At 55.6% G+C, this 23,706-nt stretch overlaps 1 protein-coding gene across 6 annotated transcripts in view; it reads left to right on the top strand.

Moving 5' to 3' along the window:
* The window catches only part of LOC121338186 (ankyrin repeat and fibronectin type-III domain-containing protein 1-like), a 252,262-nt gene that overhangs the window by 204,702 nt on the left and 23,854 nt on the right, over positions 1–23,706 (top strand). For 4 of the 6 annotated variants that reach the window (XM_041408916.1, XM_041408908.1, XM_041408899.1 and 1 more), the window contains one exon: positions 6,201–6,329. The exons of 1 other annotated variant lie outside the window; for it this stretch is intronic. In XM_041408916.1, coding sequence (XP_041264850.1) covers positions 6,201–6,329 — 129 coding nt within the window. Of the gene's footprint in view, positions 1–370; positions 561–6,200; positions 6,330–23,706 lie in introns of those variants that run through there. One more of the 6 variants, XM_041408945.1, reaches the window with a different exon arrangement.

Here is a 23,706-nt window from a genome sequence, read left to right as displayed (position 1 = left end):
TCGGGGCTGTCACAGCAAACCCAAAGCAAGTGGAGGTGAGGCATCGCTGTCTTCTGCCTGGTAGTCCCTCCACAGCTGAGCCTGGTGCTCCTCACCTGAGCCAGATCCCGCTCACCTGAACCTGGTTCTCCTTGGCTGGGCCCTGTGTCCCTCGTCCCAGCCCAGTACCCCCATCTGAGCCCGCACAGGCTCCTCGTTATGTAAAGCCACGGCAAGCACAACCAGGAGATTCTTCAGTGTCGGAATCTGAGTCACATGGGGCTGTTTTATTTCCCCCTCTGCTAATCTCGTTTCTATAGAAACAAGATTGGGAGGAAAAAAAAATAAAAGAAAAAAAGAGCCAAGCACAGAGCAAACGAGAAACCTGAGGTGATGGGTGAGGGAAGCGGAGGTGGCAGCTGAGGAGGTCAGGCGACGTGGATGGGAGCAGGGACCCCGCTCAGGATGGGAGTGTGCACAGAGGGGACGGGGACTCTCCCGAAGAGACACCCTGGGATGAGCTGCTGTTCTGGCAGTGGGTGAGCCAAGCACCAGGAGCAAAGGGAGCAGAGGCTGTGCAGGTGAGTGAGCGTTGCTCGTGCGGCTCGTGGGCATCTGTCGCTGTCCCTGTCCCTGCAGGGCATAGCTGGGCATGGCTCACTGGGGTCCTGGCCCTGGCTGCTGCTTTGGAGACACTCTTATGACTTGGACCGCGGTCAGTGGGAAGTGTGTCACCGGTGAGCGGGGCTCGCCGGAGCGGTGTCCGCAGCCGCGGCTCGCCTGGAGGCTGACTGCGTGTTCATGGCAGTGAGGGTTTCCAAACCCTCTCTCCCAAAAGACTGCTCCCTGCTTGGGAAGGACCTTTCCAGCTTTGGTTATTTTCCTTCTGTTTTATCCTGACTGTACCTGTGCAAATATCTGCTGAGAGCAGCCAAGCCCCGCAGCGCGGGGAGTGCAGGGCTGTGTGCTCCCAGCACTGCTCACCCCGGGCACAGCCGGCTTCCCCAGACCGGCTGCAGCCAGGATGCCACTGGGGATAAGCCCAGCTCAAAGCTGTTTGTGCAGGGGCTCTCCCCAAGGAGGGAGGACCAGCTGAAACGCTGCTTGTTTGCCTGGGCTGCCGGCAGCCCATGGCTCATCCCGGCACTGTTGCCTGTGCTGGTGGAAGAGGCTGGGAGCTGCCTGCCCGCATCTGGGTTAGTTCAGAGCCACAGGCACGTGCTGGCTCCCGAGTCTCAGGCTAAGGAATGTGCAACAAGTGGGAGCTTTTCCTGCTTGGATGTGATATCTTGTGGGATGGATGGCTGGTGTGTGTGTGGTGGTGAGGGCTTTGCCTGGGTGTGTTGGTGGGGCAGAGGTGTTGCTGGTGCCGGTCATGCTGTGCCGGTGCCAGGGTGGGCTCTCTCGTGACTTTGGCCATCTGTCACCATGCCTCGGTGCAGTTGTGCCCGCATGGCCCCTGGTGTTCCTGCAGCTCCGGCCATGTTAGAGTGCGCAGGGTGCCTGCTGAGGCACCCGGGCTCCTGCGGGCACACTCTCACCCCGGCGGCTGCAAACTGCCAAAAGGCTTTTAGCGGATCACCACAGGGAAGGGAGGGATGCAGAGCCGAGGGATCAGGATTTTGCTTGTCATCACTTCCCAGCTGTGGTGTGGGGAATGCGGTGGTGATTGTGAACCCCCGGCCGGATCCATGCCTGTGTGTGGTGGGTGAAGCCGGAAAATGGATCCAGTGCCCATGTATTTCTGTCCTGAGCTTTGGGAAATATCACTGCTCGTCTGCCTGCCTGGCCAGCGAGGGGGCGGAGGACGGCGCTTCAGCCCCTTGTCCTCATCCCAGGGCAGCTGAGGGATTTGTGTGCTGGGGAGCCGTGTCCGGTGCCGGCTCAGTGAGCTGCTGGAGGCACAGGCAGGATGGGGACAGGCTGCCAGCAGGATGGGGACAGCATGCTCTGCCTGCCTTCCTGCTGCCTTGGCAGGCTGGGGGCTTTGACAATCACCCCTGTGGGGTTGGACTCCCAGAAAACCTGGGGGGCGAAGGGATGGGTACAGGCTCATGTCACACGGCGCGCTGGGGCGATGGGAGCTGTACCCTGTGCTTAGGTGGACTCTTCCCCTTGGCCAGCCAGGCGTCCAGGTTCTGCTCTGGGCACTCTGCTCGGTCTGACTGGACGCTCCCAGGCTCTCAGCACACACCGGGCTGGGGACTGCACTGTCCCTGTCTCCCTTTAGCAGCAGCCTCTGCCTGTCCCTGCCTGCTCTGTTCAGGGTGCTGGGTGCCACGGCTGAGGCCAGGGGGGGAGTTTGCCGTGCCAGACCCTGCCCCTACCTGTGCCTGAAGCAGTGGGCTTACGGGAGACATGTCACATGGAGGCTGTGCATTGCTGTGCCACAGTGGTGGTCCTGCCCTCTGGGAACACCAGCTGTCTTCTGTCCAGAGCTTTGGAGGAAAGGGCTGAGGATGGATATTGCTGCAAGAGCCTTCAGCACTGATAATTATTTCTGGAAAAAGATGCCGTGTTCTGACTTAAATGCTGACATGGGACTCTGAACACGTGTAATCTGGCTGACAGATGGCAAAGTCATAGAGGTGTGATTTATGATACAGCACAGTAGCTGAACAACCTTCTCTGGTTGTCAGGAGACAATTCTTCCCGGTGCTGTGGCTGACGTTCCAATTGATGGCTTTTCCCACGTGTCCCCGTGGTGTGTGGGGACTGCCTTGCCAGGTGCCAGCTGTGTCTGCCGTGTCAGCCCTGGCTGTCAGCCCTGCTGCTCCGGTGCTGAGCTGCTGCAGAGATGCTGCCTCTGAGGGAGGGCTGGGCAGGTGAGCTTGGATCTTGCCCAAATGGACCTGTAGCAGTGGTGTGCAGTGGCAGGGCTGGGGGAGCAGTGCTGGCCTTGTCCCGTGCTGTGGCTGGGATGAAGCTGGCTCAGGATGACAGTGGCACCTGGGGCTGCCTGTTCCCCAGACCAGCACCTGTGGGGCTGAGTGTGTGGTTCTGATGGGGGAAGGCACCAAAATTTTGCCTGTCAGATAAGCACAAGGGGAAGGATGCTGACAACCACAGGGATTCTGTCTTACCTGCATGCCCTCTCTGTGCCTCTGTTTCCCTGCTTCTGACTTAACATCCCTAACACTGATCCTTCTTAAGGGACAGGGACATCTATTAATGTTTGGAAAGCACTTGGGAAGTAACACTGTGGTCTCCACAGCATCCCCCTCTGTGTGCTGGAGGCTCACCCCCACTGCCACCTGCAGAGCCCAGACCTGGCACAGTACCCAGAGCTGTGGGAGCATCCCAGCCCTGGGCACAGCATTCTGGCCCTGGGAGCTCTCTGACCCCAGGGGACCAGGGCAGCTCAGCACGGGAGCTGGGAGGAGCTGACCCAGCAGCAGGGCCCTGGCAGAGCAGGTATGATTCATTCCCCTTCTGCAGCATGGTTTATGTAAAGCAGCTCTGTATAAATCGCCAGATGATCTGTAATGTGCTCCTGCCTTCTAATTAGTGATGCTTCTGCTGAAGCGTTGGGGTCTGGCAGAGGTGAGGGAGGCTGGTTCATGGCTGGATGAGTTGCTGACAGTTCTCAGGGGGGAGGTGTTGGGCTGTCAGAGCTGTCACAGCCATTCTTTATCTGGCCTGTAGCAGCTGGAGGTGGTGGCCAGCAGGTCTGGGGGGTGAAATCAGCGCCCCAAGGTTCTCGGGCAGCTTCTGACTCATACGTGGACTGCCTTGTCTGTCCTGCATCAGGCAGATCTGGGCAGCACCTGCCCTGGACTGGAGTGCTTCCATCCCCTGTCTCCCTGTGACTTCCCCTTGATGCCATGACTGGGGACTCACAGCAAGGCCACATGTTCCTGAGCACCCAGGTGGCTTCTCCAGCCCACCCTGCCCCCAGAAGTAACTCTCCTTCATCCTTAACCTGATGACATATGGCACATTGCCCTGTTTTCATCCACGAGCTCTTCTTGACAAGTGCTGTTGGTTTTATCCAATTTGAAGGATGCAGTGGCTGCTCCTGCCATGCTTGGGCAGGTGGATACATCCAGGTAAAGCTCCTGGGTGTGTGATTGTCCCTGTGGTGGTCATTGCAAGGGCCATATACTGAACCACAGAGGCACGTCTGACAGGGGCTGCTGCCTTCCTGCATCTGTGCAGGGCATCTCGGTTGTCCCAGCCCCTCATCCCTGCAGTTTGGGAGTGGTGGCTGTAATGGTGCAGGGAGTGTGGTGGAGGTGGGGTCAGCACAGCAGACAGGGCAGGATTCTGCAGGCAGTTCCCAGATCTCAGGAGATAAACACCCCCGGCATCCTTTCAGCTGGGGCTGGAGCCCTCATCCCTGCAGGGTGGCAGGAGCTCCTGGTGGGCAGGTGGGAAGGGGCAGGAACAGCCAAATGCCACTGAGGAGGTGCTATAGGGAGCCAGCAGCACGTGTTCCCAGTACCCAGCCTCATTCCTGGGTCAGCCCTGCTCATCCTGGTGGGGACACCATGCCTGGGGCTGCTGCAGAGCTCTGGCTGTCGATGCCCACCTCTCACCCCTCCCTAAATGGAATCTTCTCCATTCCAGCTGAGCTTTGACACGAGATGAAAGGAGAGTGAGGTGGTGGGGACAGTGTTGGTGCCTGGCACTGCTCTGTGGGCACCAGGATCACTCCTCTTCATCGCCTCTTTCTCTGGCTGTGAGCGGGGGAAAGCTAGGCTTTGGGTTTCTTGTTGGGTTTCTTTTAAGGCAAACCTCATCCTTTACATCAAAGTAGGATTTTTTCTCAAGAATGTAAAGAATTGCCCTGGAAGGTCTGAACAGCTCTTTGCTGGCGGGGACTGGAGAGACAAGAGCCCTCTCCAGAAAGCTGTCTCCACCCCATCCCCAGCAACAGCAATTCATAAGTTGAAAAATAAATCAATAACCAGTTAATGAATTGAAGATGTTTAAATTGTATCAGGGAAAAAACTGTTAGCTGGTCAGGACTGGCCTAATTACTGTGAGGAAAGGCAGGGAGCTCTCAGTTCTGAGAAATAGCTCCTCTTTTTCTCTTTCTTTGGTGGTATTTTGTTTGGTTAAGGCAGGAGAGGAGAGGAGAGGAGAGGAGAGGAGAGGAATTTGCTTTAGCAATGTGTATAGGTTCAAAGTTCCTCTCCAACTCTGTCCTTCCTTCCCTGGGACCTCTGTCAAATCCCTCCTGTCCCCTGCCCTGCCCAGCCGGGGGCTGGCTGAGCAGTGGGAGCAGGTTGTGCTGGCACATTGAAGGACAGGAGACAGCGGCTGTGACACTGTGCGTGGCAGGGCTGGCACGCAGCCCCAGTGCCTGGTCGTGTGCCCAAGGCTGGTGTCCCAGCTCCCCAGGCTTGTCCTGCCTTGCTCCCACGCTGGCAGCAGGGATAGGCTGTGCTGCCGTGTCCAGCCCCGGACTGGGGGTGCCATCCTGGGCACGGGGGGCTCTGGGGGCTCCCCAGAGCCAAGGGCCAAGGGTCTCTGCGGGGCAGGTGCCTCCTCAGCCAGTCTCAGCCTGTGAGCCTGTGTGCCGCTGGGCTTGGAGACAGGGCAAGTGTGCCCTGTGCCAGCAGCTCTCCCTGGGCAGGGCTGGCATGGACTGGAATGTGCAGCACATTCCTGGAGCCTGCCAGTGGAAGTGCTTTTCCCAGGTCCCAGCGGCTGGGAGCAACACTGGAGCACCCCACCCGGTGGGAAGGGGCTTTGTCAGCACAGACGGGTCCTTCAGCTGAATCCATTTGCTCCCACACATTTCTGTTTCGCTCTCCAAAACCTCTCCAATGTGGGCTGATTTCCATGTCAGCCCTCCTCAGGGAAGCTGTTCTGGTGCTTGGGAGGCCACAGGGGCTCCAGGGTTTCTCTGAAGGAGCATGTGGCCTTTGATTCAGTCTGCTTTGGTTCTCTCCACTGACGTGTCCCTCACGTTTCTCCAGTGCTGGCTGTCACCTGTTGGAGTTTGGGGAGGAATGCACAGCCCGGGGAGGTGATTTTGCTGCACAGGGAGTAGGACCTGGCTGCCAGGCTGCAGCTCCAGTTTGGCTAGCATGGATGTGTCCATGTGCTGGTCCTGTCCTGCTGAGCAATACCAAACGTGCTGCTGCTCCTCCACTTCCCAGCCCCAGGGCTGGTGCCACTGCTGCTGGGAGCCCCCTCCTTTCACACTGCCCGGGCTGTGCCCTGGGGCCGGGGCTGCAGTGCCATTAACACCTTTCCTCTCCCCTCCCCAGGTCGGAGAGCAGCCTCGCTAGGTTTGCCCACCGCTTGTCGGTGAAGCAGAAGCAGGAGAAGAGAAGGAAAGCTGAGTATGGCTCGGCCGAGCTGTCTGCCTTCCGGCCCAGGTCTCTGAGCATTGAATGGTAAGAGCTGCAGGACAGGACTGGGGGACAAAGCTTCTGCCTCTCCAGTCGCCCTCCTGTCCCATTTTCCCACTGCTGCCATGGTTAAAGCGATGTCCCATGGGACAACGACCCTCCAAACCCCTCCACCTGCTGCAGAGTCCCCCAAGGTATCAAATGAGAACCATCCCCCAGCTGAAGGTCTGTCAGGGCTCATGTGGGTAAAGGGAATGTCTGCTGAGCTGGGGCACACGAGCACGCAGCCTGTGGCAATCCCCACCACTGCCCCCTTCCCTTCCCTTCCCTTCCCTTCCCTTCCCTTCCCTTCCCTTCCCTCCCCTTCCCAGGCGCAGCAGGGTGGTCTCAGCGCTGCGGGAGCTCTGGGCTCTGCGGGGACACTTGGAGGGGCTGCCCTCTGTCCCCGTGCCTGGAGCACTGGGAGCTCCCGGGCTGGCCCAGAGGATGCAGCGCTCCCTCCTTGGCGCTGCTGCCCCGCCTGGGCCCCGCGGTGAGCACAGGTCTCAGGGAGCTGTCCCCTCGGGCAGGGAGCCGTTCATCTCGGGCTTCTGAGCTCTGATGCAACAGTCTTGGAAGCAGATCACAGCCAGTCATCCCAGCGTTAGAGGTGACCTGCTAAGGATATTTAAAAGAGCTGGAAATTGCATTGCTTTCTGTTTCCTTAGATGGATAAAGGACGGTAAAACTTTAAAAAAAAAAAAAAAAAGGAAAAATAAAAGAAAAAGAAGAAAGAAAAATGCTTAGAAATTCCAAGAATGTAGATTTTGGTTTTCAATTTCCCTGCTTTTTTTGGAGATCTTTCTGGCATTTATTGTGTGTTCTAACACTTCAGTGTGAGGCTGTGGAACCTTCCTCAAAGGTTTCCTTTATCTGTGAGGTTCCTTGAGCATCAAAGCTCACCAGGTATTAATGAACCAAAGAATTCAGGATATTTGGGGACAGACAGCTTTCTTCTCCACTTACACAACTTTCTTCCCTTTGCTAAGAGGATGTCATGAGGAAACCTGATCTGCAATTACTCTCAATATCCCAAAGAGACAAATATGTGAATTTGTAATTTAACAAATAGAGAAACAACCAAGAGCTTATGAAAAACAATCAGAGTTTGTGTTTATTCATAACAAAGAAGCATGAGAAGCCAGCAAATCTCTTTCCTCCCTAAATGTGTCTTTGAAGCCCCCGGGTCCCAGTTTAGCCCAGTTGGGGGATATTTGTGGTACATTTCCCCCCACTCCACAGCGTTTTCCTGGGGGAAACCATCTGTCTTGCATTTGGCACAGCACCTTGTGCCGCGAGGACTCGCAGCAGTGGCAGACGATGCTCTTTTAGAGGGATTCTGTAAAGCAGCCTGGAAAGGAGCTCTGGCTGAGGAGGGGCTGCCTTTGCCTTTGCTTTGCTGTGAGGCTGAGGGAGACAGCCCTGATGTCCCCATCCTGCAGGGACACAGGCACAGCCAGGCAGGACTTTCACCCTGTTCTGGGGTTTTATCCGTGGCTTGGAGACATCTTGGGCTGGATCAGACATCACCCTGGCAGCCAGGATTGGGTGGGTCAGGCTGCTGGAGCTCAGAGGCTGGCAGGGCACAGAGGAGGGGTCACCCCAGAGGGTCACAATGATGAGGGGTGGCAGTGGGCTGAGGACCCTGCCTGCTGCCTGCTCCCATCCATCTCACTTGCACAGGGCCTCAGAGAGGCATTTCGAGATTTTTCCAGCCTTCTCTGCAGCCATGACCTGCTAGGGGATGTCCTGGTCTTTTCCTTGGTGTGAAACAGCTTTTCTCTGTGTTCTCTGTACATCACCAGATGTCTCTACCCCTCACAGCAGGATCAGCACCCTCAGTTAGTCACTCCAAACCATCCTGGGCTGCAAGTGAGGCTGCTCTTCATTGCTCTGGCTGATGGGAAACTTGGCTCATATCCTGGCAAATCTACAGATGCCTAATTTGTCTTTCAGAGCAAATACCTGCCTGCATCAAATCTGTCTATATTTACAGCCCAGGGTTCCCACTGCATCCTTTCACCTGCCTCTGTGCAGAGGTGAACACCCACACTGTGTGTGATGGGTTCAGCTCATCCCACATGTGTAGGAGTGGCATGGAACAGCAATGGACCATGTTTTCCCAAATCAGCACCTTCTGAGAATCCTGCCCATCTTTACCTCAAGGCTTGAAGGCACAGGACAGCTTTTCAACCTGCTGTTGCCTGTTGCCAAGGAAGAGGTAGAAAAGCATGACATCATCTGTGCTCTTTGCTTTGAAAAGCTGGGTGTCAGTCTGGGATAGGAATTAGTTTCCTGCTTGAAATTCCTACCAAAGCATTGTCATTACAACTGATCCCCACACAGGACAAGCTGAGCCAGTTTTGCAGTGTTCCCAGTTATTCAGATGCTCAGGTAGGGGTGGATGGAGCTGGGGTAGAAGAGAAGGAGCTGCCCGGGGCCTGACACTGTGTTCCTGCGCTGAGCACAGCCAGGTAGGACAGGACACAGATGCCTTCACCTCCACTTGGCCCTTGTCCAGTGCCAGGAGCCCTGGGCCGGGAGGTGCAGTTCCTTGCTGCCACAGCGAGTGGGATGTCCTGTGCTGCTGCCGAGCCCAGGGATGCTCCCAAGGCATGTCCCACAGTGCATGTGTCCATCAGAGAACATCTCCCTGGCTCAGGGGGCATGCTGGTGGGCCGTGCTCCCCAGGCACAAGGCAGCTCTATTCCCCATGGCACGTGTTCCTGTGCTGCAGCAGGCCAGCGCAGCACGGCCCCGCTCCCCAGCCCGGCCAGCAGCGAGCTAAGCCCTGTTAGTTCCACTTATTAAAAACAAAATTGCTGGGGGGAAGGGAGAGAAGGCAGAGAAAAAGTGAAGTATTGAGAAAACACTTCTTTCATTCATACGTTGTTTGCTGAAATAAATACTTCATTATTAGGCCTTTTTTAGGGTATTTTTTTTAAAGCCAGCGCCACAAAGTCCCCAGTGTTCGGGCCTGTGAGTGTGCCGGATCACCTCAGCCCATGGCTCCCTGTGCCGGTGTTCTGCTGCACAGAGGTGCTGGAGAGGAGCTTTCCCAGTCTTTGGGAGAGACCTGGGGGCTGCACATGTCTGGTTTTGCCCAGGTTTGCTGATTCCCTTCTCCTCTTTGCTGGATGGTGTGTGCTGGGTCACCAAGGCAGCTTATGCTCCAAATGAGGCAAAAGTAACTTAGACGAGGAAGGACTTGGGATTTTGTTTATTAAAGCTCTGCTTTCTGTGGTCTTTGGTCCTAATCTGGCTCCCAAGCCTAAACAGCACAAGGCTACTAAAGCACTCTTGACTTGAAGCCCACCACATTCTGCTGGTGGGGGCGAAGAAGGTGAAATCTGGTGATTCCCATGGAGTCCTCACAATGTTCTACAGCAATGTCAAAGCTGCAGTAATCCCTGTTCTCCCCACTTAGAGTGAGCAGAGGCCTTCTCTCCTCCAGTGTCTATTACCTGAGATATGCTCCACATTTATCTTCCCTCTTAATTGAGGCTTAATCCAATGGAAGGGCTGTGATCCCTGGTTTGCTCTTTTGTAAGCAGAGCTGGGAGCCTCTGTTCCCTCTTGCATCCTCTCAGCTCCATTGCTCATTGGGAGTTTCAGCCCTGCAGGTTTGTCCTTCTGAAATCCTTTTGTCCCTTCCTTTTCCTTTTTAGCTCTAGCTCTGGTTTTCCTTCTGCTTGTTCCTGGGTTTGCTTTCCCCCCACACTCCTTTTCCCATACTCACCACTTGTTCACGCTGATTTCCCTCTGTGTTTTCCTTCATTGCTTACTCGCTGCTTTTTCTCTCTGGGCTCCTCGTGCTTTCCCTGTCAGAGAGCCTCTCTGTGATCCATGGTTGGAATAGCCTATTCCCATGGTGCCAGGAAAAATGCAGCACATTCCTGCCTCCCCCCGTGCCCTTATCTCGGTTCTGCTCCTTGGCTGCCCACCACGAGGCTGAGCGTGCTGGCAGCAGCGTGTCCGTTCCTGGTGGCAGGCGGCCGCCTGGGGCTCAGCCCTGCCTGCAGCTCTGTTCCTGCCTGACCCTTGGCTCGGCGCTGGATCCCAGCTCCTCGCTGCCAAAAGCTGGGATGCTCAGGGAGCTGCCTGCCCAGCGGCCACCGTGCAGAGCACACAGGCCCAGGTGGAAGGTGCCAAGTGAGCGGGAGCCACCAGACATGGGAACCTCGCTGGCACCGTCTGGTTGGTGGAGGTGGCACATGACTGCTGCTGCACTCTGCCTTGTGCTTTGGGTTTGGTTGTAAAGAAGTTTTTTAAGGGAACTGCTTTCATGGAAGTTATTTAAAGTGTAATATTTCCCCTCTGAGTGGTCTTGAGTGGTGTGAAGAGTCTCCCTGTATGGCTGGCTATGGAATCCCTGCTGTGGAAGTGCCTCCAGCATTGGTGCTGTTGCTGCTGTGGGCAAGCAGCCAGGTGACCTGTCCCCATCTATGGGGTCCTCGTCTCCTGGCACCAAGTGCCATGGTCCTGGTGGAGCTGCAGGGCTTGGAGGAAGTGCTGAGCTGCCGACTGATCCATCCCACTGTTCCTGATCCAGTGCATGGGACTGCTGCTGTTGCACAGCTCCCTGAGAGCTGGTGCTGTTCCCACAGCTGTCCACAATCATCTGGGGCTGTCCCCAGGACTCTCTGTGTGACATTTGTCCCTTTGCCAAGTCAGCCAGCACAAAGTGAGTTGTCATCAACTTTTTGGGAGGGAAAGAGTAGCAGCACTGTGAAGACGGTGGGCTCAGAGCTCCTCCAGGTTTCACAGCCCTACTCGAGCTGACTCCAGAAAAGTCTTGGAGCTCTTTCTCTTCCCAGACCAGGAGGCTCTTAGCCTGAGCAAGGGATAACAAGGGTAATGAGGCCCTGAGCCTTGCAGTGGAAGGGAAGGAATGTGAGAGCCTGGGAGCTGTGGGAATGTGTGGGAGCAAGGAGATGCTTTGGGCAGGCTGAGCTGTGGGCACCGCGTTGGCAGCGCTTTCTGTGGGGGAGCCAACCTTGGAGAGTGTCACCACCCCCATCCTATGGTGCCAGCCAGGTGCGAGGTGACAACAGCCCCCAGCCCAGCACAGGTCCGAGGTGCCACACAGCCCCGAGGTGACACACAGCCCCCAGCCCAGCACAGCCCCGAGGTGACACACAGCCCCGAGGTGACACACAGCCCCCAGCCCAGCACAGGTCCGAGGTGACACACAGCCCCCAGCCCAGCACAGGCCCGACCGGGCCGGCGCGGTGCTGAAACGATACGCGAGGCACTTTGTCTCAACTGGGAGCGCTTTAAGCCCTCGCTCGGGAACAATGGCCAAGCTATGGGGTCATTTGTTCTGGTATTTCAGCAGCTCCTCATGATTTATGGGATGTTTTGTTCTGCTGCTTGTCTTAGCTTCCCCCTCTCCACCCTCCCCCTCTCCATCCCTTCTCCATTTCAGCTCCTCCTCCCCCTGCTCCCAATTCCCCTAATAGTTGTGGAGCCTCTGTGCCTTATGAAGTCATGGTATCGGTGACTTAGTGAATTAGCCGGATGGGAGCTGGACTTCCACACTGCGCCGGGCTCTGCCCGGGGAGCCAGGGCCCCTCGCCCGGGGCTCCGTGCAGCCGGAGCTTCCCCCTTGTGGCATATGGACGTTGCCATCAGCAGGATGCTGCACGGTTGGTTTAGAGGCAGTAAATGCGGTCAGGAGAAGCTGCAGCCCCAGCAGCAAGGAGGGCTCTGTCTGCAGAGACACTCGAGTGCCAGGGGCTCTGCTGGCTGTCCTGGTGTGCCATCCTCAGCTCACCTCTCTGGGAGTGAGGTGGATGCCGTTAGGGAGCCCCGGAGTTCCTGGTGTTGAACTGCACGTGGGACAATGTGGTTCGAGAGCTTGGCTGTGTCCATAGCAGCCTGAGAATGGCCATGGCCAGTGCCTCTGGAGGTACTGGGGGACCAGGGATTTACATCCCGCTCCCCAGAGCGGGAGGGACAGTGATTTAACAGTGACTATGAAGGACATGATGATGGGGGTGGGGAGGAGCGAGCCCTCCAAACATCCCTGAAAGTCAGATTAACCTCAGGAGAGCATTGCAAAGGAATAATTTACTTGAGAACGATCACTTTTTATCCTCATTTTCTGAGTTGCCTGCAGGGAGGCAGAGGCTGGAGGGCAACTGGTGGTCCCTGTGGGACTGCAGGCAGTCCTTAGCCTAGAGGCAGCTTTGGTAGAGGAGCCACAGTCCCTGCAGCTCCACTCCTGCTGCCTCATGCTGCCGGCAGGGAGCCGGGAGCATCCTGACCTACGGGTACAGATGGGAAAGGAGAGATCTTGTGCCTCCCCTCCTGGTGCCACAAGCCTCTGGGAACTCTCAGGAGAGACAGCTCAGCTTGTGATTATGATGAGGCTGGAGAGGTTGGGAGCAGAGCGAGGCCTGGAGCCTCTCTGTGCTGCCACAGGCTCCAGCAGGTCCAGCACTCTCTTCTCCATTTGTTTCTCATGTCACTGCAGTGGGAAAAATTGAGTCCTTTGGGGAAGCAACAGAAGGAAAATGTTCAGGGAAGACTGATGTCCAGGTTCAGGGAAGACTGATGTCCAGGTTCTTCCTGTCTGGGACCAGAACCCTCAGCCAGATCCCTTCCTCTCTGAGATCACAGGCAACAAATAACATTTAAAAGACAAATATAAAATATTTTGCTGATTTCGTGCTGTGGCCATTTCCCTCTGCTGGTAGCTGATACCTCCAATAAGATTATTTCTCAGTCCATTACCCTCAGCACACTTTAATTTCTCTCAAATAGCCTAATTGCCTGATTTGTTTTCTTTTATTTTCATCATCCCTCTGCCATTTCCCGTGGCCAGGATCTGCAAAGCAGGATGTGTGCCTTGGTCCCTGCTGAAGACTGTGGAGGATACTTTTCATCCTGTAGGATCTCCACTGGTTCTTCTCCCTGAATGTGCCTCTGCCTGGAAGGTGCCAGTGGATTTCCCCAGCAGGCAGCCCAAGCACCCTGGATATACTGGGAGAATTGCAGAGATGGCACAATCCTTCATGTGAAAGGGAAACCTCATGGCTGTCTAAATCTCAGTGCAAGTCAAGCCTTTCCACACCACCTGGTATTCCCATGAAATCCCAAAATGGTTTGGGTGGGAAGAGACCTTAAAGCCGATCCCATCCCACCCCCTGCCATGGCAGGGACACCTTCCACTGTCCCAGGCTGCTCCAATCCCTGCCCATCCTGGCCTTGGGCACTGCCAGGGATCCAGGGGCAGCCACAGCTGCTCTGGGCACCCTGTGCCAGGGCCTGCCCACCCTGCCAGGGAACAATTCCTTCCCAATATCCAGTGTAAACCTTTTGGTATGAAGCCATTCCCCCTTATTCATCACTACATGGTGTCGGTGCACTGGATTTGGAAGGTCTTTGCTCTCCCACTTCCCTTATCCAGCACACAAAAGTATCTCAGTATGTTTCTTTTAATGGGAATATCCATAATAGTCCTGGTTTCTACTACTGGTCAGGTTTTCAGATCTCCAGCCATGAACCTCCTTCTCCATGAGCCAGTTTGGACTTGGGGAAGGGTAGTGTGGAGGAGTTGTGTGTCTAGAGCAGCTCCAGCAAGGGCAGTAGCACACTCCAGTTCAGGAATGCCAGGCTCCCTCCATCCCTGGGAGCAGAAGGGATCACTGGTCCTACTGCTGATGGAGCATGGACATATCCAGATAGTCCTGACAGCTGGCACTTCCAAGGTATTCCAGTACTTCTAATCCTTCCTTGTCCCTTGAGCAGTGGCAGTCACTGTTGGGCAGGTTTCTTCTGCTTTTAGATAGTTTCCTCTGGCAGAGACAATTCTGCCTGCCAGGGCTTCAGACACCTCCTGTTTATCTTCCTGGAGAGTATCTCACAGTGCCAGATTGATATTGGATCTACTGGCTTGGATGCTGGCAGGATGGGCAGCACTCCGTGGGGAGGCCAAATGGGAGGAAGGAGTCAGCCCAGGACATTGTGACAAGGAGCACCATGTCCTTGGATGTGCTGGGACTTCTTTCCACCTTTGATGGAGTCTTACTACACACTAACTCTTCCCCATCCCTCATACTCACCTTTCCTGTGTGGGCTGGATGCTTTTCAGGGAAGTTGTGAGCCCAAGTGGCCTCCACATCTGCTGAGCCTTATGCCTGGTGGAGGTCAGAGAGGGAAGTTATGTTCCCTTCCACTCCTGACTTCCACATTTTCTTCCTTTCTCCTCAAAATTAAACTATTCATCCATTTACCCCAGCAGTTTCCTCCCCAGGGATATTCCTCTCCCTGTCTCACTTTGCCTTTGTTGCCTTTATTTTTCTGCTAACAGGGAAGGTCAGGCAGGGATGAAGATTTCTGCCACAAGGAAGTGTTGGGCAATGTGGAGGAGAACTTTCCATGTAGGCAGTGCCAGATAGTGCAGATCTCATAGATTTCAGGCCAGGAAAAGGCAAGGATCATGCCTGGCTTTGTCCAAGGTGGAACTGGACACTTGGCAGCAGCTGCCAGTGTCACTCTGAGAACTTGCATGTGGTCTTCACCTTGCCCACAGTGCAGAGGTTCACCTGAGCCCCCTCCAGGTCTGCTCAGAGTCTGGTTTCCATCCAAGAAGTGTCCCAACAAGGCCTGCCAGGGCTCATCAGGCAGTAACTGGGAGACAAATCTCCTGCCTGTGGTCAGGGCAGGGTTCTTACTAATGGTTTCATACAGTCACAGAATTGTGGAGTGGGCTTTGTTTTGTCTCCCCCTACCCTGGAGAGGTCTGAGCTCTCCTTAGCTTTTAATCGTGGAATGCTTTGAGTTGGAAGGGACCTTCATGATCACCTCATTCCAATTCCTGCTGTGGGCAGGGACACCTTCCACTATCCCATACTGCTCCAAGCCCCATCCAACCTGGCCTTGGACACTGCCAGGGATCCAGGGGCAGCCACAGCTGCTCTGGGCACCCTGGGTCAGGGCCTCACTTCCCTTGCGGGGAAGAAATTCTTTCCAATGCCCAATGTAAATTTGCCCTCCTTCAGCCTAAAGCCATTCCCCCTTGTCCTATCACTGCCTGCCCTTCCAAAAATTGCCTCTACAGCCTTCCTGCAGGTTCCCTTTAGGCACTGGAAGGGGCTCTGAGGAACCCCAGGAGTCATCTCCAGGCTGAGCACTCCCAGCTGTCTCAGTCTGTGTCCAGAGCAGAGGGGCTTCACTCCTTGGAGCATCTTCATGGCCTCCTCTGGAATCTCTCCAACAAGTCTACATTTTTCTTGTGTTGCATTCTTGATTTGCAATAAAAAAATGGATTTTATGAGCTTTGAAAAATGAACATATGACATTACATAGGGTTTGTTAAGCATGGCCACAGAACAGCTGCTGAGATAAGCAGAGCTGTGAGGAACATCTCTTCTTGGTGTTATCAGGATGGGCTCTGGCCCACTGCCCCAGAAGGAGCCACCGTCACCTTGGGTGGGACTCTGCCTCGTTGAGCTGTGGTTTCCACACAAACCCTGCAGGTTTCCGAGTGTGGGGTTGTTGAGGTCCCTGAGAGGGCAGGGACTCCAGGATGACCTGGCACCATGGTTACTCACCTCTTCCCCTGGCCTTGCTTCTCTTCTCCACCCCCAGACTCCACGTTTAAGGTCAGAACACTGACTTACCAGAACTTCTGAGCTTCACCCACTGTAGAGGACTGGGGTACCTGTGGTACCTGTGGTACCTGTGGCTTCTCCTGGCCCACTGAGCAGCTGAGGACACGAGCTGGCCCTCCTTGTCCCCCAGCTTCTCACTCTTTAAAAGATGCATGCCAGTGTTGACCTCCTTTTTCAGGCACTTTGGCATTCCTGCCCTTAGAGAGGGACAGGAACAAGATGGTCTTTCAGGTCCTTTCCAACCCAAACAATTCCAGGATCCTCTGATTCTATGACAGCTGCTGGTGAAGGAGCTGCTGCTGCTCTAGGACTCCTGGCATCTGGGGTCTTGTGCTGGCCATGCCCCAGACCCATGGCTGACTTGTGGGCTTGCTCTGAGCTCCAGGCTGGCAGGTCAGGTTTTCCTGGTGGTCTTTGTACATCAGCTTATGCTGGCACTGTAGCTAAGAGCACCAAGGTCTAGGTTTCTGTACTGGAAGTGGTGTCCAGAGAGGCTGAAACTTCTGCCCAGGGAGCACGTTCTAAAAAAAGTGTCTTTTTTTCATCCCCAGTGTTCTGATTCCTGAGCATCTTCACTGGGGAGGAGGAGGCAGTGACAGGAGCAGAGGTAATCTGAGGAGATCCAGGCAGGTATAATCTTAACCCAAATTCTTTTGGGTTTAAAGATGTCACTGTGGCCAGGCCCTGGATTTGAAGGGTGCTCACTCCTCCTGTGTGCTGGAGCCATCAGCCTCTTGGAGCCTGGCCTGGGTCAGAGGACACAAGTCCTGAAGGAGTGGCCCATCACTGGGGGATCAGTTCCTGCTGTCCCATGCCAGGGACCAGCCCCAAGGGCAGAGGCACGTGCTGAGGCTGGGCTGGATTGTGGTCCCGGGAGGGGCTGCTCTGCCTCCGGATCTCCTTGGGAAGTGGGACTGGGCAAAGGCATGGGTTTGCTGTGCAGGTTCTGACATGTGCCACGTCCCTGCCAGTGCCTCCTCCTCCTGCTCCATCCTGTCTGCCCGAGCTGGGCTCCAGAGCCAAGTCCTGCTGTGCCCACGGGTCTGTACGGGCAGGGAACCTGGACTGGGTTTCTTGTGCCCTGAAATCCTGCAAAGCACCAGGCCAAATCCTGGGAAGCAAGAAGGCCACTTCTGGACACGGATAAGCTGCTGTGTTATTTAGTCAGTGCTTCTGCTTTCCCTGTCTGTGCCTGGTGTACTGCTGCTGTCCAGCTGGGGTCTGAGGAACCTCAGTGGTGAGCACACTCCTGGAGCTCTGTGAGCCAGGAGGTGGAACTCCCAGTGGAATCCTGCCTGATTTCTTTGCAAGTGGAAGGATTCTGCCAAGTGATCCCATCCTCCCAGCACAGTCCTGGCCCTGCTCTGCCCCGGTCATGAGCTCTGGAAGGCTTGTGTCAGACAGGAAAGTTTTGCTTATGGAGCACAGCTCAACTCGGGTGAACTTCACATGAACTAGAAGTTTCTTTGGCTGTTTTCTTTCCTGATGATGCAGGCAGGTCAGGATCAGGATCAGGATCAGGATCATGCACTGCACAGGGACCCAAGGCTGCCTTCCTCGTACACCAGCACAATCACCTCATCCTTCTGAAGCACAGGGGCAGCTTCAATTTCTGCTCTCTGTAACCAGGGACAGAACCATGGAACAGCTGGAGCTGTGCCAGGGCAGGTTTAGGTTGGATATCAGGAAAGGTTCATCTCCCAGAGGGTGCTGGGCACTGCCCAGGCTCCCCAGGGAATGGGCACGGCCCCGAGGCTGCCAGAGCTCCAGGAGTGCTTGGACAATGATCTAAGGGTGGGATTGTTGTGGTGTCTGTGCAGGGTCAGAGGTTGGACTTGTGACCTTTTTAAGGTCCCTTTCAGCTCTGGCTGCTCCCAGATTCTGTAATTCTGTGTCTAGGCAGGACCAGCAGCAGACAGATGGAGCTGTTCCTGTGTTACACTGGGACTGTGCTGCTGTAACTTTTGCTCTCCCTGGTCTCGGGATGGTGGGCACACCATCGCAGCACCAGGGCTTTAGTGGCCTGCTCAGGGTCACCCAGATGGCCTGTGAGAGAGTTAAATCCCTGTCCTTGTGACACTCCCACACTTTACCTGGAGAACACTCTTGCTACCCCGTGTCTGCATTCTGACCACAGAAAAATTGGGGTAGTGGAGCCAGGGAGGCCCTCAGGGCTGAGGACTTGTTGAATCAGTGATGGGAAGGTGTGATTGCAGTGTGAGCCACCCGTGTGAACACAGGGACAAGCTGTGGCATCCTAGGCCAGCAATGTGGCAGGGCACAGTGGGGTTTTCCAGATCTGTGAGCATCCTGCTCCTGAGAAAGCTCTTGCAGCACACGTGAAAAGAGGAGCATGCTGGGGAGAGCTGGGTGTCTGAGGAGCACGAGGGTATCCCCACCCCGCACCTCACTGCTCAGGGGATGAAGAGGGTGAGGAAGGAGGCAGCAGCACCCACCATGTGTTGAGGCCACCAGCTCTGGAGATGTTTTCCAGCCTCTTGGTGGTGAGGGGCCCAAGCTGGCTGTGTGGCTCAAAGGTCCTGCTTGGTGACAATCCCTGCTCACAATTACTGTGTGAGCAGGGATGTCCCAAGGGCTTTGAGAGATCTCGGGGGTGCTGTCTCCTCTTGCCCCCCTTCCACCTCCCATCTCCAGGGCCACCTGCAGCCGTTGGCCCTGGCCCCCTTGCTCTTTTGAGCTGCAGGGAAGTCATCCCTGTGAGCTGCATGGAGGGACAAGGAGGGCACCACAGCTTACCCTTGGAAGGGCTGTACAGCACTTCCCAGTGGAACTTTGTTTGCTCTTACCTTTGCCAGGCTTTAACTGTTTGGGCTGGATTATTCCATGTTTTTCTGCCTCAGGCTGAACTTTCTCCTTTTTTTTCCTCTATTTTTCCCAATTTTCAGCAAAAGGTTGGGGGAAAATGGTAGCTTTGCCAATTTATCTTTTTTTTTTTTTTTTTTCCCTGCTGTCTCTTTGTTTGAGGGCTTCTGGTGTCTCCACTCTTTGAAAAAGAGACTTGAAATTTGGCAGGAAAGATGCATTCCTGCTGGAAGTCAACATGGATTTGGTCAAATGGTTAGTCACTGGAAAGCGTGGCTGGGCATGCCTGAGGAGCTCTTCAGGGGCCAGCTGCTAGTGTCCGCATTTGCAAAGGGACTCTGGCCACTCTGTGTCCTCCTGTCCCTTTCTCTAGGGACACCTCTTTGCCCAGACAAGTCCAGGTCAGGAGTGGTGGCTGAAGGAGCTGTTTCCAATTGACAAGTCTCAAAAGCAGTTTACCCAAGACAACGTTGTCTTTGTCCCTATTTCCCATGCATTGCACTGACTGTGGGTATCACCTGCCTCTCACCCTCAGCAGAGAGAAGGAGCAGAGCTCAGGCCAGCTTGGGCTGTGCCAAGTGAGGAGAGGAGAAGCTGAGGAACCACTCCTGTCATGTCAGACCTGGGAAAGGGTGTTTGTAGACCTGCCTGCCCTGGGTGAGCTCAGCAGCATCACATCCGTGCATGGAGGGACAGAATCCCAGAACCATTACAGCTGAGAAGGACCTTCAAGGCCATCAAGTCCAGCCTGAGCAGGTCCTGCTAGCTGGAGACTTGACCTGGTGATCCCTATGGTTTTCAAAGTTGCTTTCTTATATTTGAGTGGAAACTTTTTCTAATTGCTGTTCCGGGGGCTTTGGAAATTCCTCACAGACTCCCTTATCTTCAGCTGGGGTTTTTCTACTTGATGGTACCTAGAGCTTTCTGCACAGGGAGGAATGACACATGAGCTGGGAAAGCTCTGCTCTGATGAAGGAGCAGGCAAGCCCCAGATGGAAGGAGGCCCTGCTGGTGGTTACTGTCCCCAGTTAGTGCAGTTACAAGAGTGCTTGGGTACTTACAGGATGTTATCTAGCAGAATGGTGGAAAAAACTGGCTTCTCCTCTTGGGCTGCAGCCTTGTGGACCCTGACTCCATGGAGATGCTGTTGTAGTTGGGTGGCAGTGACCCAGCCCCTCTGGTGTTGCTCATGAGTTGGGTGGTGCTGGCATGAGACCAGCCCCAGGGCAAGGTGGTGGGGTGGTCAGAGAAGGTCCCGGTGAGTGCTGGGCAGGGAGCTGATCTGGAGCAAGCTGGGAGCAAATCCTAGCAGGAAGCTGTGCCAGGCAAAGGGTTTGTCAGGCTGGGACATGCTGGTCCAGGGAGAGCCCAGTGGGGGTGGCTGTTGTTGGTAGCCGTGCCAGGGACAGTCTGTGGGCAGTGGCCGGCGTGCCCAGCACTGCTGGCTGGCTCCTGCTGTGTGCCTTCCAGCGGGAAGCGGGTTTCTGACTCCAGTAACATTTACCAGCTGGGAGCAGCTCTGGAGCTGGGTGTGTCGTTTGTCTGCTCTTCCATTGTGACTTGGCCGATGTCTCCTCCTCCCTGCTGAGATCAGTGGCTGTGGGCTCCCTTTTGTAACCCCTTTGGGTGCAGCTCTGGAAGTCTTCAGCCTGGTTTCGGTCAGAATGCTGGTCCCATCTGGCTGGATGTCTTGGGTGGGACAATGGAATGGAGGTGGGTTTCCACCAGAAGGAACATCCCAGTGATGGACTGGAGGACTGGGAAGTACAGGCGGGATGTAGGTGGCTGAGGATGAAGCCCAGCCATAGGCATGGGGAAGTGAGCTCAGGGGACCTCCAGAAGACCTTCTTGGGCCATTTTTCTGCCATTTAATGGTACTAGAGAGGATGTGGTTTCCGCCGGGAGGCACATCCCGGTGGCACGTCCTTCCCGGTGGCACCAGGTGGCGCAGGCGGTTAAAGGATTTGGTTCTCTGCAGGTCTGGGTGCACATGGATTGCCTCTCACTGCTGCGATGAGTCTGCAGGTCTCAGCCCCCAGCGCGTGGAGCTGTGCCCCTGTGCCAGGCCAGCCTGAGCCCCAGGGCGAGGCAGTGGGGAAGGGGCTCCCTGGAGCAGAACCAGGAGCTGGCTCAACCTCTGAACCCTAGTGGGGGGCCTGTGTGTGGATCCCACCATGCCAGGAAAGGCACAGTGATGTGGAGGAACCACACTCAGGGGAGAGCCCTGGTGATGTTCGGGGGGTGAGGAGACACTGGAACATTACCCTGGGGTGAGACCATGACAAAACACATGACATCCCTTGGCACAAGCTCAAGCTGTTGGGCACAGACAGGTGAGTGCTTCTTCCTGGCTCCTGGAAGGTCCTGGGCTCTTTGGTGAGGTGCAGGTACGTGGCAGCAGCCCTCAGAGCAGCTGGGACACTGCCATCCCAACCCCCTTCCTTCTCCCATCGGAACAACCTCTGGCCCCATGGGCTCTGCCAGCCCCCTGCCCTGCTCCCTCCCCAGAGGTGTTTGCCAGGACCCAAGGAAGGGGACAGGACCAGGCTTGGGTGAGTGTGACTTTGCATCCCTTCTCACTCCTCCCAGCATGCCAGCTGTTCCCTGGGCATCTCCATGCTGAACATCTACCTCCTGCTCTTGTTGGATCCAAAGTGGGCCCCTGAGAGCCCACAGGGATACTTTTTCTCCCTTTTGCCTTCAGTGATCTTTGATTTCAGTTGTCATATGACTCAGCTCCTGCATTTGATCCCTTGGAGCAGGGTTTGCATACATGCAGCTGTGGCAGGAGTGTTGCTTGTTCCTGGCAGGCCAGGCTGGGATAGGGTTTCCTCCTGACAGAGGGGCAGCAAGTCCCTATGGATCATCTGCTTCCCCATGTAGAAGTCTGATTTAACCAGGGTGGTGTTAGTGGCTTGGAGGTGTCTCCTAGAGCTCTGCTGACCTGCTGCAGCATCTGGGCTTGTGGCAGGATGGGAGTGGAGCAGAGCAGGTGGTCTCTGGTCCCTCTGCCCATCCCTATCTGCAAAGGTCTGGCTGGTTGGTGGTGCTAGAAGCATCAGGCACATTTGGGTGTGGGGCTGAGCATTGGTTCTGGCAGTGGGTGTGGGACACGGTCAGTGGAAGGTGACATCACACAGTTCCCATGAGGGGCAGTCTGGGCACTGATCTTTAGGTGCTGCCCCTTCTTGCTGCCTGTTCCCTGTGAGCAGCTCTGGTCTGGAGCAGCTCCTGACTCAGCAAGGACCAGCCAGCATGGTGCTGAGCTCCTTCTGGGGTGCTGGGCTCCCTTTCTTAGGTGAGCACAAGTCACAAACCCCTGCAGAGGTCGGCAGGGAACAGTGCTTTACAGAGTGCAGGGATTTGCTGGGCACAGGTATTTTTTGTAGAACGTGGGCTGTCAGGGGACAGGGGTTTTCAGGGGACAGAGGCTTGTAGGGGACAGGGATTTGCAGGGGTTTGCAGGGGCAGGAGTTCACAGGGAATAGAAGTTTGCAGAGGACAGGGATTTGCAGGGTGGCTGCAAGTTCCCACCGAGCCAGGCTCCAGGGCTGTGCGCTTGGCACCAGGGTTCTGGCTCTGTCTGCCTCCTCCCTGACAGTGCCAGGGTTTTTGGGTGGTCACAGGGCTGTGATCACAACCAGCACTGCCTGTTGTGTCGTGGGTACCTGGCACCAGGCTGACCACACTGGGCTTCCCCAGGAACTTTGATCATGACTTGGGGCAGCTTGTCCTGCTCTGTCCTGTCTCCATCAGGTTCCAGTTAAAACCAAATGCATTCTCCAGCCTAAGCTACACAGCCGTTTGAGCCCTTCCAAAAATGAAACAAATACCCACGGACTGCAATTCGAATTGCAGCTCAATTAGGGCTTGTTCCCAATGCGATCATAAAACCTCCAGTACGAAAACAAACAACCCAACCAAACCACATCCAAGCCTGACAGCATCCTCTGGAATGCCTTTAAAATAACAAGGAGGGCAGAGGAAGATGAAAGCAATGTGGCCAGTGGGAAGAAGGCTCTTTGGTCCTGAGGGGCAGCCTGGAGGTGGGCTGGGCAGGTGTGGGGCAGGGCAGTTTGGGATGGGGAGAGCACAGGAAGTGACAGATGTGATGGAGACGGGCTCGATGGGTACCGTGGAGATGTGGGCCGGTGTGGAAGTGATGAGCACGACAGAAATGGGGCAGCCTGGGGCCCAAGGCTGGACTGTTCACAGAGGGATTTCACAGGGCAAGGAAGAGGAAGATGAAGAGGTGGTTTGGAGCGTGGTGGTTGTTCTCGGAGAGGCTTCGATGTGTGAGCGGGGCGGGGGGGCGCGGGGCCGGAGCCGGCGGCTGGAATGCGTGTCCCGCGTAACCCTGGCTTGCACCGCGTCCAGCCAGTCTGGTGCCGCGGTTCGGGTTTCACGGCGGACTTTAAACCCGGCCATATTTAGCGTGAGCCTCGCTGGCCTGTCAGGGAGGGGAAGCCGCAGCACAACTAATAAAAAAAGCCAAACAAAAACAATGTAATTAAAGAGACTCAGCACTGTGTGTTCCCATAGCAAGAACATTTACCCAAGACTTCCTTGCTCAGATACTTAATGTCAAGTAGCAATTAAAGGCTGGCTTTGTGGCGAGGCAGCGAGAAGGGCTTGTCCTGGCCGGGAGACGGGAGCCCAGGGCTGAGCGGCCCCGGTGCCGGTGCCGGTGGGGAGGGACCGGCGGCGTTTGGCACCGGGAGGTGCCCCAGGGACGTGTGCGGGTCACACAGGGATGCTGCATCCCGAGCGGCACCTCCCGAACCCCTCCAGGCAGAGATGCCCTTAATCTGTACTGCACAGACCCACTCAGCTCCATCCCCACAAAAGTTTGGTAGCACGGAAGCAGAAAAGTGGATTTTCTGTGGATTTTCTAGGCAAGAACCTCTGGGCAGGACGCAGCAGCTCTGCTGGGTAAATTC

This window comes from Onychostruthus taczanowskii, unplaced genomic scaffold (assembly GCF_017590055.1).
Source record: "Onychostruthus taczanowskii isolate IOZ18803 unplaced genomic scaffold, ASM1759005v1 scaffold10, whole genome shotgun sequence".
NCBI classification, from domain to species: Eukaryota; Metazoa; Chordata; class Aves; order Passeriformes; family Passeridae; genus Onychostruthus; species Onychostruthus taczanowskii.
This window is presented reverse-complemented; position numbering and strand designations above follow the sequence as displayed.